General features: G+C 40.9%; 1 protein-coding gene across 1 annotated transcript in view; it reads left to right on the forward strand.

Annotated features, from left to right (window-relative positions):
• LOC307019217 (junctional adhesion molecule 3B-like) overlaps nucleotides 1-19484 on the forward strand; it is a 37176-nt gene that overhangs the window by 13586 nt on the left and 4106 nt on the right. Inside the window, exons 2-8 of the mRNA XM_079649909.1 lie at nucleotides 11850-11918; nucleotides 12021-12134; nucleotides 12418-12570; nucleotides 13819-14021; nucleotides 16138-16237; nucleotides 16386-16515; nucleotides 16603-16657. Of these exons, the coding sequence (XP_079506035.1) occupies nucleotides 11850-11918; nucleotides 12021-12134; nucleotides 12418-12570; nucleotides 13819-14021; nucleotides 16138-16237; nucleotides 16386-16515; nucleotides 16603-16657 (824 nt within the window). The remainder of the gene's footprint in view (nucleotides 1-11849; nucleotides 11919-12020; nucleotides 12135-12417; nucleotides 12571-13818; nucleotides 14022-16137; nucleotides 16238-16385; nucleotides 16516-16602; nucleotides 16658-19484) is intronic.

Below are 19484 nucleotides of genomic sequence, written 5' to 3' on the forward strand. Positions count from 1 at the left end.
CCCCCCCCCCCCCCCTTTATTAGGTAGAGGAACTGCTGGCTGGTCAAAAAAGACCCATGGTAATATCCTAGCATCCATATTAGTCTGATATCTGCAGATGTGAGTGTTTCCAGATCCTTATACATTGTAGAGGAATTATTGGTTAAGCCTTTGTGGCCCGCTGATGGAGAGCTTTAGAAAAGGGAGAATATTCCTATTGAGGATTCAACGTGTTTTTGTAGTGTGTGGAAATGCACGGGTGGGGGAGGTTTTGGCGTGTCTGGTTGAAAGGACAGTCAGCCGAATGTTATCCAGGGATTTACCACCGTGTATTATTATCTGACCAGTTCACTGTTGACTCTCAGGGAGGATATAGGTTAGTGCACAGTAGCAATACTCATTTATAAAACCCTGCCCTAGTGTTTAAAATGGCGTCGCAATCAGTGGGCACAGACTAACACTACCCTTAAGCCAGTGCCGTGACCATGCAAACATTTATTTTCATCATGCTTGAAAAGGCCTGCGTGGAAATTGCATTCCTAATTAGGATTAAGGAAGGGGTCAGGCAGCCTGGACTAGAATGTGAAGCATTTGCAATGAGCGCCGCTGATGCCATCTGTGCGGAGCGGCGAGGAGCTAATTCTGGCACTGAGTGTGGCGCGATTTAACACAGATTTCTGTGGCAGCAACTCCAAATCAAGCATTGGATTTTACTCTGACTGCTGCCCAAAAACTGTTGCAGTGAATTTAATTTTCCCCCACCCCGTCCTTTTAGGTCTCCTTTAAGCTGACGCCATGGAGCTCCCCAATTCATTTGGACATGCAACATGTTTGGCACGTCAGATTGTTCGCATAACAGAGATGCTGCGCCAGGGGAGGCCCGCTGAACCTCCTGGTCGTAAGCTTCCATCTGATTTGACAAGGCGTTCTCGCTGTCTCCCTCAAGAGGCTGAGCTGGGCTACAGTAATGAGCGGACAATCATTTAATCATGAAGCTCGTTCAACGCTTCCCTGTGTGTCGCGAAGGCCTGCAGAGCTACCGCTGATACACCTCTTACCTGGGAGGGATCTCAATTAGCAGACAGCGTGGGCTCTGGCTGCTGCTGCTGTCAGCCTCTATAAATAGTGTGGGCCTTTCAATGCTGACCTGCTCTCACTGTAGGGAGGAGGGGACACCTCATGACTGTAGGCTATTACCTGCAAATTAGCTCTACAATTTGGGGAACATAAATAAGTGCAATCATATTGACTGTGATTGTAATTGCTATGTGATTCATAATATTAGAGGGAATGACAAATGATTCATATTATTCTAAAACAATATAAAGAATGTATGTTGTGCCTCTACACAACACTCTACAGGAAATAAAAAACCCTAAAGTATAAAAGGGAAATGATCATTTATTTTGTTTGTTTACCAAACAATCTGTAATACAGATTGTAGACCTGGACATCTCAAGACCCACAATAATTCCTTTCCCAAATATTGCGCTCACTTCAATTTGGACACTTTGTGATCGAGATATACGATAAATTACAATTAATTGTGCCGTCCTAGTCCACATCATCATTGAAATACATTCATATTTCATGTCATGTGTCGCCACTATAACTAGGGTTATTGTAGTTATTTCCATTCCAGTACTTGTTTTAGATTTTGTTTTGACCTTGTCACTGACGCACAAAGTATCATTTTAGTTGGCCTTAATAAGTGTATATTAAAAACCCCAGATAATACAGAGAGGTATACATACAAAAGGGTTTGTGAATGGTGCTTTAATAATTAATAATTGTTTGCTTGGATAAGCAGATTTCATATCATTGCACAGGTGACAGACAGACATGTGGCTAATGATTCATGTTTAGACAGCTCGAGGAGGGGGGCGTGTTTCAGCAGAGAGTGCAATACTGCATCTCAAATATAACTCTATGCTGTATCATGTTTGCCATGCGGATCTCATGACTGCATCTCTGCTCCATAAATCTGGGTCTGCACTTCCACAATGTGTGGGTCAATGGTTATTGTGTCCTCATTCACAATATCCATCAAGCATTGTTCTGTTTAATTAAGCATTCATTCAGTCCCACTGCCTGGAACTGTGTCACCAGACAAAGGTCTCCATTGGCATGCCCTGCTACTGGGACCACGTGAAGAGGCAGTGTGACACCAAACAACAGTAAGCTACTATTTATACAGCAGCCAGGGTCTCAGGACAAGATGGTTCACATGACTCGATGAATAACTAATGTTATCGTTGACGATCATTCAGTCAGTACTAGTTCCTTCTAAACACAGGAACACATGTACTGTGGTGGAACAAGATAGTGCTAACAGAAATGTTCCTAACTTTCACCACATCAAACACATTTGACCAATACTGTACAGGAAGATCAGCTCAAATTACAAGGTGGAAAATCCTGATTTTATAACTAAATAAATAAATGGTTAAAAGTAAGTTTTAGCTGAAATATCAATGTGATCCTGTTCAGGATGGCCCTGACTATAACCGTGTAACATTTGATTCCCATCCAAGTTATCTGACTGTCCAGTTTACAGGATTTTAGGATTTCATTTTATAGTTCAAGCTAAAACAATTGGGCATGGAACTCAGGTATATTTGATATATTATAATAGACTTTATGTTTTTATAGCCCTGTCATAGAATATTAACAGAGATAAATTGCACAATTGTCAGAAAATAATAATTGTAGCCTCTACTATAGCCTCATAACCCTGACCCATCTGTTTTATGAGTGATATGACTAGCATTAATACACTTGCATCATTTTAGAGAAAGTAAACTGCACATTGATATATTTGCTGAAAACAAATATGGCAAAATTCAATGAAAACTATCAGTTGTGAGAGTGTTCAAGATATGTGTGAGGCTCCTCCTAAATGATAGCAAGTTAATTAAGTATAAAAGAGCTAAATGGGAACTAGATAACGTACACAGGGGATAAAGAAGTTAGGCTTGGCAGAACATCTTTAAATTAAGTTACATTGAGGGTTTATAGTGTTCAGACGTGTCCATATCTCAAACATCAATTTATTGAGTGTGGAACATTCTGTGGAACAATGTCTCAGTGCAGTGACTAGCATTGTTGCTAGCAAAGGGTTCTGTGAGGTAGAGGACTAAAACTTGCTCCTCTGTGGTCCAGTCCCGTGAGCTAGCGTACTTAGCTCGAGGTCAAAGTGAGAACCGGCCAGATGTAAAGCTAACACTGACACAAAGTGACAGGTTCCCAGGCATTCAGTGACACCCCCCTCTCATTGGCTCAGGCCCAGTCTTTGACCCTGCCTGGATCACAGGACTCACCAGCGTTAAGGCACATGGGCAGCCCCGGCCTCGCAGGCTCTCAAACCAGGGCCCGCAGAGGCTCCATATGTAAATGCAGAATAAATGAATACACAAACGGCCCTCGTGGGGAAAGCTGGATTGTGTTTGAGTACACCTGGAAAAGATAGGATGCATTTGAATGCATTCCTGATACCTGGATCCAACTTTCAGTCAGACAGAATGAGTTTATCCACCAGGGGAAGAATATGTGGGGGGAAAGCCTGTCTGCAACATCACAACTAGACTTGTGGAACTGAAATGAAACCTTTTTAAATAAGAATAGTCATTTTCTTTTGTGTTCAGATTACTTTTATCTATACTCAGATTAAGTGTATACATACTGAGTTCCTTGACCTCCTTTATCTCCACCTGTTCATCCTACTCAGGTCTCTACTTATATCTTCTGCAGCTTTATAAAGCTGATTGTATGCAGGTCATTTATGATTCTGGACATAATATTGGTCCGACTGCGTTTATCTCTGGCTCTGGCTTTAGAATTCTGCCGACTGTATGCTAATTGTCCACAGAGAGCGGCACTCTGACTCTAATGTATGTATTGTAAATGTGAAGCTATGTGAGCAGCTTAGCAGATTAGCACAAATACTGGAAACATTTGTTCAGCAGAGGAACATCTGATGCATTTCAATGGCAAAGTTGAAATTATAGCTTAAGCTCTAAGAAAAAAAAGGATGTAGTTGAAGGCTTCAGTATGTAATAAAAGAAAGGTTTGGATTGTTTTTCTCTAACAGATAGAAGGGGATTTGATAAAGCAAGGAGATTGTTTTTTGATTACTACAGATCTCTTCACTCAAGGGAGAGGGATCTTTGAGGGCAGTAGTTTTTCTCCAACTGTTAAACATCTGCATTAAGGGCCAAGCTCTCCTGCCGCAGCCTCTGGAGCCCCTTGGACTAACCCTTCAAAAGGAAGGAAGTTACATATCTTTACAGTCAGAGATACAAAGCACTGACAGAGATGCACTTCATCTTAAAACGTGACATTTTCAATAATATCGTAATGAAATACTTAATATTTTGTATTGTTTTATCCCAAACTTCACATGACCATACGTTAGGGCAGGGCTATTCAACTACACATTCAGTTGGGCCAGATTTTATAACTACAAAATTCAGCTGGGCCAAACATTCAGCGGCCTGTAAAAAGCGGGTAGTGACACATTTTAAACAAACACATATTACTGCGATGAAAAACATGCAATTTTTATTCATTGTTCATCTAACAAAGGTACGTCAAAAAGTGCATAAAAACACAACAAATTAGCATTAATTTAACAGAATCTGAAAAAAAAGTGCACAGTTGTAGCATTACATTTTTTTGCTTTAGAAGTCAAATAGACAGGTTATGTTTTTTGAACCAGGCACATCACAAAGTGCATTTACTGAATACAATAATAGCAGTCTTAATACATTTCCTGACATACAAAAAAAACAGCTAAAGAGCTCCAATGCAACACAAAGAGGTAGTAATGTAGCAATACTATTTTTTCACTTTTCAAGTAATAACAAAAATAATCATACGTTTTGGTCACATTTGACCCAGACACATTACAAAGTGCTTTTAAATTACTACAGAAAGAACTGTCAAGTTACCCTTCAGTGCACAAACCCATAACAAGGGATACGGGTAACTATATGAATGAATACTACACGTCTACGATAGTAAACTAGGTGCTTACTATCACCTCATTTGTGATTTGTCATCGCTGACTTTCTCAAAGGGAGAAGGGACATTTTTTGTTTTGAACAAAAGCAGTGATTTTTGGCTCATAGGATGTCAATGCAATCCTAAGACATTGGTGAAGAGTGCTGTCAGTCAGGGAGCAGCGAGTGCTACTTTTGATTGAGTTCATGTGTGAAAAGCTTGATTCACATGTGTATGTTGATCCAAACATACTGAGCACACAGATCGCTACTTTCTGAACGTTAGGGAACTGCTGTTTTTTGACATCACTCCAAAACTTTGCTGCCCCGTTAGTGCGCTGCATGTCAATAAGTTCCAGTGTATATTTCCCCTTGTCGATGCAGGGGACCACTTCCTTTGCTCTGGTTGATACGTCCCCCTCTATTGCAACAGTGAAGGGGTCTTTTGCAAAGCCCATCACCTCTGTGGGCAGAGCAAGTCCATCCAATCGACCGGCAAAGTTCTCTTTCAACCTCGCAATGAAATCTGTCATCACATCCGTGATTTGTGCCGGAGATGTGATGTGTTTGGGGCGCGTCGGAAAATGCAGCATCCAACCCGTGCTCAAGTCGGTCGCGAAAAGGTCCAGCTTGACTTGGATCTGCTCCACAACATCAATGACCGTTTTGTCTCTGTTTACGCTTCAGAGTTGAGAGAGACATGTTTTAGAGTTGCTATCATAGCACCACCGTTACTAGCACCACTAGATGCACTTTCAAAAAACGTGCTGCGTTGTGGTTTGGTGGTTTCTATGCAACACGGAGTGTTGCGTTCATGGTCTGTACTAGTGTAGGAATTTGGCTATGGGAGGCTGGGCCACTCGGGAGTTGGTTCTGGGCCATATCTGGCCCGCGGGCCGCCAGTTGAATAGGCCTGCGTTAGGGGGTAGTGGTCTTCAACAACCTTAAACTAGTGGAGGACCACAGCTGTGACAATACAAGCACCTGGGGTATCACTGCCAACTCAGCCCTTAACATCATACACATTTATCAAATGGAAATGAGGGTCTCTGGCGGAAAGCATGCAACACATGAGAGGCTTCAGCAACGTGCCTCCAGTCAGCCCCCGTGTCACAGAGCACGCCTCACACCGCCTTCATACTAACTCGTATCATTCTGTTTATTATTTTGCATATCTTTGATTTTCAATAATGTACCAGTTGCGATAAATAAAGTGACAGTGACTTCACAATGTTATGATTACATTTTTGGGCCACTTTGCACTGCGGCTGCCAAATTGAATTTATTGAAAACTCCAATATCAACGTAAGACCATACTTAAAATGTATTATTATTATTAACCATAAACGTTATCGTTTACTTTCTCCGTCTTTATATGTTGATAATACTTTTCTCCGTTAATCTCCTTCACGTTGTTTCCATAGCAACAACAACTTCCTGTCAACAGCGCTACCTCTCAAGTTCAAATTCAAATGACAGTCCTTTTTTCAAGTCGTCATGCAGCCCTCAGACAGAGTCCTCGCCACCCGAGCTTCAAAGTCCAAAACATGTTATTGTGGACTGCCCTGAACATTCCCTCAGAACACTTTTGGCCCTCTCTCCTGGCTGTATTGTTGCCCATGGCTCACATTGAACTTTTAAGCACTGTAACCAGAAACTGTGCAGTACCAACATCTACAACCTAGTCTGTAGAAAAACAAAAACATGTCCACCTTTTTTAAAAGATGTTCCTAAAGTATCAAATCCTTCAGTCATTATTTAAGAAATGTATCCAAAGATTGATTGTTTCAAAAGTCGCTCCGTTTCATGTGGAAAACTACTGAATTTAGATTTAGACATTTTGCAGAATTGTGAAATTCCTAATTATTCTGGTCATTGTTGTATATTATATTGCCTTGTGTATTTTAAAATGTATTAAAAAAGAGCTCAAACATTAGTCGACTAATCATCAAGAAGACTTTTGATAAAGCCTTTAGTTTGAGATTCTGAAATGTGAGGATTAGCTGCTACAAGGAACTTAAAGATGTGACTGTGGAACCATCACTTTTTTAAACCGTTTTGTGAAGACTTTCAATTACTTTAAGTGCCATGAACTTCTACAACATTCATATTTGCATTGCTAATTATTGTTTGCTTGTGTTTTTGTTGACTTTGGTTAGCTTTTGACTTGATGATGAACATGTTTCATGCCCCATTTTCTTTGCTCTTGTAGTCAGGTCTTTTTACGATGTGTTTTTCTTCGCTCTTGGCTGCCGTATTGTTGTCTGCCTCTTGTTTTTCTACATATTTTAATTGGTAACATGGTGCTGAACATGCATCAGGGTATCCAGGCCATGTTATGTGTTACATTAGCTCCACACAGTGAATATACAGCTTGTATGTTGTTATATCCTTGCACCTGCCTCTACACCTGTTTGCGAAAAAATTTGACACATATAGTATCTCTCATGTTGTAATTTTTATAAACTAATAAAAAGAAAATCAGTCATCTGAAGGACACGGGCTTGGAGATGTCAGCGACTGCTGGGTCAGCTTGAGAGTTTTATTGAGAAGTCTTTGGTGTTGGACTAGGGAAGAAATGAATTGCTGTTATTGAACAGGCCGCACTGCTGTTAAGGGAGTCAAATCCAGAATAATGAATACAAACATTAACAGAACATCAACAGCACATTTTTCACAGACTTGTCTGAGAGGCTCTGTGTAACTAAAGCAGCTCTGAAATACGTGAAGAGTTCCCGAGCAGCAACTGGTTGATCGTGAGGGAAACAGGGTGTGTGTACTTTGATGTCTGAGCTTCCTGAGGGGCGTGGGAATATTCTCCACAGGCACGAGGCGGTGATGTTCCTCAGGGATTTTAGCAGGTTGCTTAATTGAACCTTTCTATTTCTGGTAGCTGCCTCACCTCTCTGGATTCAGCGGAAACAAGCGTGCCTTCCCAGGGGGAACAACAGAAAAGGGGAGGATTCATCTCAGTGCAGGCATCAGGAAATACCCAGCTCCTCTGTGCCTATTGTATTATACAGGGATGTGAAACCTTAGGGGATATGAAGGCATTACACTAAGATTACAAAGATAACCCTGAGTCCATCAGGAAGACAGTAAGGGAGATTAAAATGTAACTTTGATGCCTGATCCCACACAGCTGTGTGGGAAGTGAGAAATGAAATGCATGCCATATATAAGTCACTGAGCACCTGCATGGTGTAAAAGCTAATCATGTTACACACACACACACACACACACACACACACACACACACACACACACACACACACACACACACACACACACATACATACGGCTTGAGTCAGAGAATATACCAGTTAATAATATATAGTTATCTTTGGTGCCATTAATAGGAGAGATGAGGGGGAAACCTCAGAGGTTATTCAAGGAGACACGACCATGATTAGGATGTCGGACACACTGCAGGATAACGCACTGTCAGCACTTCATGAGCTTTCATTAAACTCAGATACTGTACCGGACCATCCAGCTGGTGACATCTTTGATTAAAGGAAACCCAAATAAAGCACACATGTAATGAGTTGCTCAAATAGAGATAAAAGGGGAGTTCTAATTTCACTATCACTGCCATCAGCATGATAAAAACACTTACAATAAACTACCACTTCATTTGTTCACACAGTATACACTTTAGTTTGTTCCAGCTAATTATTAGGAATTCAGCACTAGGACATGACGCTTTATAAATGACTAGGGCTGCCACTAACAATGCCAGTATTATTTTTCAGATAATCTATTGATTGTCAAGGAAATAATAGAAAAGTATTATTTTTAAAGGACAAGCACACTGTCTGTCCCAGCAACAGTCAACAGCCCAAATATAACATTTGTTGTATTTGTTTATTAAAAATGTCTAGAAAAATGACTCAAAGGATTAATGGATTATGAAAATAGTTGATACATTTACGGTTTGTTGACTTATCAATTTATACAAGCTTTTCCTCTACTAATACCTCAGGGATGCATGTCAGTTATATCAGTGCTTACAAGTCAAATGGGGTGACTAATAAAAGGAGGAGTTGGAGTGGAGGTCGTTTGATGCTACTTTTAGAAGATTATTATTCTAACGTTGTACAACAGAATTATATTTCAAATCTGAAGATGCCCGCATTGAATGCTTATTTCCAAACTAAAGGGTCTCAAAGACACTAAAATACTTTGTATTATTTCAGTCAGACGTCATGGCTGCTTTGTTTCCCTGTTTACTAACCTGGGTTATAATGTAGATTAACTACAGGGCCAGTCTCTCTGTGTGGGGGGTTTGGTCTTTTCTTGGACAGCTGTTTCCATGGCAAACCTCTCAAGACCTCTTAGTTACCTACGGTAATCTGCTCTGATACTCTCCGAATTAAGGAGGAGCACACAGACGGAGACTCCATCAGCTCTGTCCGAACAGAAGAACCTACACTTAATGGAAAGTCAAAGCACTAAATGAATCACCTGGAATAATGTATTGTCATGTTGGATTCTATTTTAACACGGCCTATTCTGATGGTTTGGACTCCTGGCATACTTGGCCTAGTTAGATTTGGTATTAACTTACACAGTGCATGCCATATACTCGCAGTTCAAACCCACTGGTAAGCACTGACACGCCTCACATACACAAGCTTTTGTTAGTAACAGTAAAAAGCATATTTATACAGGTACATAGATTTATGAAGTTAACTGACAGGGAATCAAATTGAAGAGCACATGCAATATCTGTCACGACCCGGATGTTAGCATTGCAAGGGCTCCCTTGACAAAGAGCAATGGGATTTTTCCATTGGATTTCGCTATATTGAAGAAAGTAAGATCTGTGGCAAACACAAGTTTATCATTCTTCTAGGTTTTGTTCAGCAGGATCATCTCAAAATATTGTGAATTTTTTTTTTCTTCAAAGTATAAATCCAATCTCCAGTAGTAAAAACCTAACGCTAGACTATAAACAAACTACATCTCAGTTCTATGACTGCGCATCACCACCACTAAGCTAAAGGGTGCTAATGTTTGGTGTGCTGACGTTTAGTAGTCTCATTTTTGAACTTGTCAGCAACCACTTTTTTATGACACATAAAAGCTCCAGACATTCACTGGTCGGGTATTTACTGACATCATTTATGACGTTGACTTGAGACCAAGGAACCAGAAGTGTTAAAATTATAACTAATTTCCATGTGTTAGGACTCATTCCTGCACCACTCACACTGTGACCCAGTTTTCCTTGTAAATATTTCCTACACATCAGTGTGAAAAACACTCACACTACCCCTCAGCCACTTTTCATCAGAAGGAGCTTTGCATTTGTAGCAACAGTACAAGGAGCTCTCAGAAACATGATAGTTAAAAGTCCTTCTCCTCTGCACACAGCTTTTAACTGTGTGTGCTCTCTGCATGTAGCGCCGCAGAGATGGAGCTAAATAGGTGACAGCCTTCCACTGGTTTTGAAGTGTGATTGTCACACTTTCTAAAAGGAGTGCAGCTTCTCCTCTGTGCTCTTTTAAAATGCTTTGTTAAAGTTTGATTCTGAGTTTTGCTCCTGGAATATGGATATTTATGTGGAAAGAAGTTTTATTTTCCTCTTTCCTTTTTGTGTGTAGAAAGAAGTTTTCAAATGTAAGACATACCTTTCATTTGTCACCAACACATTTGTGGTAAACCCTCATTGTATCTGGGCTTCAGACTCCGAATTGTATTTTAAAGGAGTTGCGACCTACTTTTGACCTCCATACTGCCTTATTACTGTCAGCAGCTAAAAACAAGCTGTCGTCTTCTTCTCCAGAAAGACGGAGGCTAATCAGCTTAGCCCGTCTGCTCCGGCAGGCGACCCGAGACTGTGTGTCCAGGAGACAGTTGGTGGGGGTCAGGTTATCCTTGTTTGAGCAGTTTTTTTTAATGAGACCCCTGACCTTTTCCAACACTAATTAGAAACGGACAATTCCTGTATACTGTTTGCAACATTCAAGGTCCTTTGGTGGTCGTGAATGAACTTTCCAACAAGGAATGTTGTAGGTCATGTCATGCAGAGGTTCTGATCTAGGTTGCCTGAAATAAACAAGTATTTGTTACACCTAATCATAACCCAGCTGGGGGTTGGCAGCAGGAGAGGTTGCACAAACAGAGATTAGGCATCCCATAGATTTCCAGTGACGGTACAATCTGCACCAGTGACCCTATCAAAGAGCCAGAGCATCACTTCATTCTGGGGGAGTGTTTGTGAGCATGTTTCTCAGTTCACATTCATGTGGAAGTGACTTGTGTTTGTGGACCATTGGCTATCACGATGATTCAGCAGAGCCCCCCCCCCTTCCTAAGGCCCTAACCCTCCACCACATACCAACACAGATCTTCCTTGGGTGCTGTTGTACCATCAGTCCCACATGGGCATCAGCCTCAGAGAGAGAGAGAGAGAGGGAGGGGGGTCGGGGGGGTCGGGGAAGGGCTCGGTAGGCGGTTGAACTACTGGCAGGGTGAGCTTGCCCTGGAAAGGGCACATGCCTCCCTGCGCAATTATCCACTAAGCATAGAAACAGCACCCCCACCCTAAACACATACACACACACACACACAGACACTCACACAATGGTTGGACCAACACAACTACAAATGGAAGATAGGCGGTATCAGAACATGACTGAAGAGAACACATCATCACATAATACCATCACACTGATGTGGGATTGACATTTATCCTCAATGTGTCAATGAAATCTAAGATGAGTGAACATGCAACCAACTTCCTTAAGGGGTAGTGTTAAAATAAGTCCAGCACATCACTGGATGGCAGCTGGTATTGTGCATATCGTATGACATCATCACTGTATCATGAAAATTCATGTTCCTCTTCTTTTTTTGTTACAGGCTACTTCAGCGTATTAGCAGTCGTGCTGAAAACCAGCAACAAAGCACCGTGGACCAATGAGTTCGACAGTAAGAGCTGACGAACAATACCCCAATCACAAAAAAATCAAATGCAGTCAAATCAGTTTTTCACTTGCATTCATATCCTGATGTGTCACTCCCTTTTCTCAGGAATCGAGTTATCTTGTTTGATTGAGTCCATTTCTACATCCAACCCCAGGATCGAATGGAAGAAAATAACAAACGAGGGACCAAGTTATGTGTACTTTGACAAGAAAATCTCCGGTAATGAACAAAATGCAAACAACAAAGTATTTTCCGCTGTTTTCTACACTGAAATACCTGAAACAATGACTTTAAGTGTTTCATGTCCACAAATGTCACATTACTGTTTAAGCTTAGTTCAAAGCGATAATATTAAGTTGACAATAATATTTGTTATTTCAACTGACCTAATACAGTTATTTGAAATCTTGAGACATAATACATTTAATCAAAGTCAACATTTCAGTTTTTTCAGGGTACACATTAATTGCTGACATTGTTGAACATGATTTTCCACAAACAGGCGACCTGGAGAACCGAGCAATGATCAGAGAACCCGCCACGCTGCTCATCACAAACGCCACCAGGTCGGACACAGCCAAATACCGCTGTGAGGTCACCGCTGCTGATGACCAGAGGTCCTTCGATGAGATCGTGATTGACCTTATTGTACGAGGTACTGGAACATTCCGGCCTCATCAGCTTGTTTCATTTATAGTTAATTATGATAAGGATTGTTCTAAATGCAGAAAGCAGCCATTATGGTGCCCTTAAAGAGAGACCTTGCTCAGTGATTCACACGTTGGATGCTGTAAGATGAGAGCGTGTTGTAGGTCGCACCAACCCATTGGCATACATATGAGGATGTGTTATGAGCAGACCTGCCCTGCTGCAAAGGCGTGTTCCGTGCTATAAGAGGAAACCTCTGAAACTGCATCTGCTCTGAATCGCAGTGCTAAAGAAAGCAAGCGCTGCGTGTTTTGGTGGCGTTTTTTGGCACGGGACGGAAATCATGTTCCTGTCCGGTCTTGTCGATGCTGTTAGTGCAGTGAACCGTAGAGACCGGGGTGACATTGTTTTTTTTATAGCATCAAAGTCAATCATAGAGCTAGCAGCATCATGAAGGAATGTTTGTTATCACTGTGATCCTTAGCGAACATGAGCAGGTTGGACCCAGGTTCCCTTAAACAAGCACAGGTCTGTTTGCTGTCCTCGCTTCAACATGGTGGAACAGCTCACCATTGATATCATGTAACTGAGTATATTTACTCAAGTTTGAGAGACTTGTACTTAACTTGAGTATTATGTATCAATGAGTACATTTTTTGCTACTTTGTACTTCTATCCCACTACAATTCAGAGGTTAATAGTGTACTTTTACTCCGCTACATATATTTAATATCTTTAGTTACTTTGCAGATCTGGATGAATGATCTGAAATAGAAACAAGTCTTAAATCAGACTGTAGTTCCACCTGGAGTAAATCCACAAGCTACCTTGCAGTATACAAAGTCATTCAAACTAGCTGCACCTTTACCAGCTTTGAGAACACTTTAATGATCAATCATTATAAAACATATCATATATATTATTCTGAAATGGATAAGTATAAGTACTTCTCCCACATCTGATATCATGACAGCAGAAAATCTACATATCTTCCATGAGAGACTAAAGTTTTGCTTGTACCGTGGCCAAAATGAAAGCCAAGATACACTTCAGCAGAGAGATATGAGATATGTGGCTTAGTTGAAGCTAATGCAGTAGCTCTTACAATAGTTTGACTTATCGAGAGCTAAAGAACCTGCTCCCAGCTTTTCCAGTTTGTACTGTAATGCACTTATTGTAAGTCGCTTTGGATAACAGCAAAATGTGATGTCATGTTTAAGTATATTTACAATCCCCACGTTCGGTCTCTCCCCAGTAAAACCTGTGATGCCAAAATGCAGCGTCCCAAAGTCAGTGCCTTTTGGGAAGTCTGCTGAGCTGAGCTGTGTGGAGGAGGAGGGTTTCCCCAAGTCTCATTACCAGTGGTTCAAGAACAAGGAGGAGGTCCCCGACGACCACAAGACCAGCCTCAAGTTCTTCAACTCCTCGTACACGCTGGACGCAGACTCAGGAACTCTGGTCAGTGTGTGTGTGCAGACAAGGACAGGCATGAGGGGCAGTGGGGACGGTGGCCGCACGCCCAGGGGGGTGGGGGGGGGGGCAGATATTTTGGGGAGACAGTTGACGGCGCGAGAGGGCCTGAGCCACAAGGGGAATCCACTGTCCTCGCTTGCACATTCCTCAATGCTCACTTGCTCTTCAGCGCTGTGTCCCTCCGCTCAGTGGAGTGGAGTGGACTATTTTTCCCAGGTCATCCCCTCTGTTTCCCCCTTTTTTTAAATATGTCACTATAGTAAAGGCATTGGTTACTAAAAACAAAATGTCCTTCAAAAAATAACTGAAGAATATAATGGAAATTTTTTCTCCAATCAAATCCCTGATAACATCAGTGATGCAAACTTGTCACCTTTCGGCGAAAATCGCCGTTTTGAATCCAAAATAAGTCGTTTGTGTGATTCATGTAGATCTGCAATAAAAATATTTTTGGGGTATGGGGGGGTCTGGGACCCGGAGTAATCTGCGGCCGTGAGCTGTTATGTGCCATCATGACACGCATGGTGTTCTTTTTTTATATATTATAATGAAGTACGAGCTGTGTGCTCGAGTCTTCCTGCCTGTCGGCTCTGCTCATGGATGTATAATAAGGCTCTGCTGCTCCGAGATGATGGTCTAGCTTCAGCAGCTACATTACCTACGGGTGCGTTCGTTAATATTAACTGTGCGTCCGGAGTCACTGTGGCACAGACTGGACCGCTGGTGAACAGCTGTTAGAACGGGCCGTTCAGGTGTTCAGAGCAGAGCTCCCTGTCGGAGCGGCAGAGCGTGATGTGAACTGAAAAGTTTTTGTGTGGCAATATTATTTAAGGAATCGTTGAGCTAGCTAGCTAGCATACATTGTCACTATCTGCTAGCATTAGCTTTAGCCTTCTATTTCTAATAGTTTTTTTCATAGGCTATAAACAGAGGTGGTATAAATATATATATATTGTACTTGAGTAAAAGTAGAAGCACTCAGATCTTGTACTAGAATAAAAGTATAAGTACTCAGATCTTGTACTTGAGTAAAAGTAGAAGTACTCAGATATTGTACTTGAGTAAAAGTAGAAGCACTCAGGTCTTGTACTTGAGTAAAAGTAGAAAAGTATTATCATCAAAATATAGTGAAAGTAGCGACAGTAAAAGTAGTCATTTTGCAGATTGGTTCATTTCAGAATAATATATATGATATGTTTTATAATGATTGATCATTAAAGTTTTCTCAAAGCTGGTAAAGGTGCAGCTAGTTTGAATGACTTTGTATACTGCAGGGTAGCTTGTGAATTTACTCCAGGTGGAACTAAAGTCTGATTTAACACTTGATTATATTTCACAGCATTCATCCACATCTGTAAAGTTACTAAAGGTATTACATACATGTAGGGGAATATAATGTACCTCTGAACTGTAGTGGAGTAGAAGAACAAAGTAGCAAAACATTGAAATACTTAAATAAAGTACAAGTATCTCAAAATTGTGCCCAAGTATAGTACTTGTTGAGTTTATGAACTTAGTTACTTTACACCATGTGGCTATAAAGATAGAAAGACTAAGCCTTGCACAGAGGCATGAAAATACATTTTCAAAATGCTCAACAGTGCTGCCAAAATTATAAACTGGCTGCTACTCAATTAAAATAAATGCTTTTATATATTTCTATTAGATGTGACTCTTTGGCGTTTCTGTTATTATTAACACTGCTGCTTTAGTTGTTCTGACTGCTAAACTCCTCTGTTATTCCTCATTTTAAAGCCGATTTTCCGTGGGGTGGGGGAGCCGGGGGCTCTGATCCTTGTCACCTTTTTCATACCTGATGAGTTTGCATCCCTGAACATCTTCTAATGAGGACACTGAGTTTGAATGTGATTGCACAGAGCAGCTAATATAATGTAGCACCTCCAGCTCCTCTGATATGTTGCCTTAAAGACAGCACCACGAGAAGCTTGTTTTTACACAGCGGCTAAAGTGACGCTGCTCTAGGTATCTCCATTCACTAAATCCCAGAGAAAGAATCTATCTATCTTTGTTCTAAAAGTTAAACAAACATTGACAGTATGTGTGTATTAATCCGATTCATGTTGTGATTTTTCCGATGCAGCAATTCATCACGGTCAGAAAAGAAGACGCAGGCGAGTACTTCTGTCGAGCGAAGAACGATGCGGGATACGCTGAGTGTCCGCCGCAGCAGATGGAAGTCTGTAAGTGTGACACACACACACATTGTTTCAAGATATATACATCCTATGTGTGTCATTTAAAACCATAATCAAGACTATATTTACTCTGTCATCTGGACAATCAGGTTGATCAGTGTTTAATTTCTACGTTCCTTCTTCACCTCCACAGATGACATTGATGTTTTGGGCATTTTAATGGGCGTGCTGGTGGTGGTCATCGTGCTCATGAGTATAACAGCGGGGATCTGCTGTGCATATAAGCGAGGATACTTCTCCACCCAGAAACAGACGGGGAACAAGTAGGACTTCCTGATATTCACACTGTCAACACATACATGTTTTTATTTGTAACCTTTTTAAACCATGGCGTACTTTGTGTCTTTTAGCTACAAGGTTCCAGCTAAAGGAGACGGAGTGGACTACGTCAGGACGGAGGACGAGGTTTGTGGACAGCAGTTAGATTGAGAATCTGTGGATTACAAATGATGCTATAAAAACAGAATATAGGTAGTCAGTGGTGGGAGGTTACTAAGTACATGTACTAAAGTACAGTGGGCCAAAAAAGTATTTATTCAGCCACCAATTGTGCAAGTTCTCCCACTTAAAAAGATGAGAGAGGCCTGTAATTTTCATCCTAGGTATACCTCAACCATGAGAGACAAAATGAGGAAAAAAAATCCAGAAAATCACTGTCTGATTTTTTAAGAATTTATTTGCAAATGATGGTGGAAAATAAGTATTTGGTCAATAACAAAAGTTCATCTCAATACTTAGTTATATACCCTTTGTTGGCAATGACAGAGGTCAAACATTTGCTGTAAGTCTTCACAAGGTTTTCACACACTGTTGCTGGTATTTTGGCCCATTCCTCCATGCAGATCTCCTCTAGAGCAGTGATGTTTTGCGGCTGTCACTGGGCAACACAGACTTTCAACTCCCTCCAAAGATTTTCTATGGGGTTGAGATCTGGAGACTGGCTAGGACACTCCAGGACCTTGAAATGCTTCTTACGAAGCCACTCCTTCGTTGCCCGGGCGGTGTGTTTGGGATCATTGTCATGCTGAAAGACCCAGCCACGTTTCATCTTCAATGCCCTTGCTGATGGAAGGAGGTTGTCACTCAAGATCTCACGATACATGGCCCCATTCATTCTTTCCTTTACACGGATCAGTCGTCCTGGTCCCTTTGCAGAAAAACAGCCCCAAAGCATGATGTTTCCACCCCCATGTTTCACAGTAGGTATGGTGTTCTTTGGATGCAACTCAGCATTCTTTCTCCTCCAAACACGTCTAGTTGAGTTTTTACCAAAAAGTTCTATTTTGGTTTCATCTGACCATATGACATTCTCCCAATCCTCTTCTGGATCATCTAAATGCTCTCTAGACAACTTCAGACGGGCCTGGACATGTACTGGCTTAAGCAGGGGGATACGTCTGGCACTGCAGGATTTGAGTCCCTGGCGGCGTAGTGTTTTACTGATGGTAGCCTTTGTTACTTTGGTCCCAGCTCTCTGCAGGTCATTGACTAGGTCCCCCCGTGTGGTTCTGGGATTTTTGCTCACCGTTCTTTTGACCCCACGGGGTGAGATCTTGCGTGGAGCCCCAGATCGAGGGAGATTATCAGTGGTCTTGTATGTCTTCCATTTTCTAATAATTGCTCCCACAGTTGATTTCTTCACACCAAGCTGCTTACCTATTGCAGATTCAGTCTTCCCAGCCTGGTGCTGGTCTACAATTTTGTTTCTGGTGTCCTTTGACAGCTCTTTGGTCTTGGCCATAGTGGAGTTTCGAGTGTGACTGTTTGAGGTTGTGGACAGGTGTCTTTTATACTGATAACGAGTTCAAACAGGTGCCATTAATACAGTTAACAAGTTGAGGACAGAGGAGGCTCTTAAAGAAGAAGTTACAGGTCTGTGAGAGCCAGAAATCTTGTTTGTTTTTAGGTGACCAAATACTTATTTTACCGAGGAATTTACCAATTAATTCATTAAAAATCCTACAATGTGATTTCCTGGATTCTTTCCCCCCATTCTTTCTCTCATAGTTGAGGTGTACCTAGGATGAAAATTACAGGCCTCTCATCTTTTTAAGTGGGAGAACTTGCAGAATTGGTGGCTGACTAAATACTTTTTTGCCCCACTTGTATATATGATGTACAGTGGGGCAAAAAAGCACTGATATTCAGGATCTAGTCATCTTGAAAAATCGTAATCTGGATCAGGCTGATCCTATCCTGAATTGCTTTGAACTCCAGGGACAAAATCTGGCCGACTTGTCTGATCCTGGATCACAAAAAGTGGGATTTCAAAATCGGATCAGATCTGATTGAGATTAAAAGTTTTGAACTCCTGGGCCCTGATCTCACAACCCCATAGAAAATCTTTGGAGGGAGTTGAAAGTCTGTGTTGCTCAGCGACAGCCCCAAAACACCACTGCTCTAGAGGAGATCTGCATGCAGGAATGGGCCAAAATACCAGCAACAGTGTGTGAAAACCTTGTGAAGACTTACAGAAAACGTTTGACCTCTGTCACTGCCAACAAAGGGTATATAACAAAGTATTGAGATGAACTTTTGTTATTGACCAAATACTTATTGTCCATCATCATGTGCAAATAAATTATTTAAAAATCAGACAATGTGATTTTCTGGATTTTCTTTTCTCATTTTGTCTCTCATAGTTGAGGTGTACCTAGGATGAAAATGACAGGCCTCTCTCATCTTTTTAAGTGGGAGAACTTGCACAATTGGTGGCTGACTAAATACTTTTTTGCCCCACTGTATGTATCATTTGATGCCAATACTTTTGTAATAAAAAAAAAGCACTACTTTTACTGGTATCCAAGTATTTCTACACAGTGGTCTAACTACTTTTACTGAATAAAGTTGACTTTATTTGTAAAGTACTGATTATTCGCTCTAATACTACACCCAGAAGGGGAAAAGGGCTCAGAAGAGTTACAAAGTAGTTTCACGTAGGGATGGGAACAATTAATCGAATATTCGAAATTATTCAGGTATTCGAATAATTATTCATGTATTCGAATATGAGTTATGAATATTTGTATTAATTTTTTTTTGGGGGGGGGAGTGATGCCTAAGTTGATTACATATTATCAAATTCAATAATTCTATGTATATATATAGATATATATAAATAAATATTTCCGAAAATATTTCCACACATTACTCCTTTTTATTTATATTTATATATATATAAATATAAATATAAATATAAATAAATAAAAAGGAGTAATGTGTGGAAATATTT

Source organism: Notothenia rossii, assembly GCF_949606895.1.
Source record: "Notothenia rossii genome assembly, chromosome: 9".
NCBI lineage: Eukaryota > Metazoa > Chordata > Actinopteri > Perciformes > Nototheniidae > Notothenia > Notothenia rossii.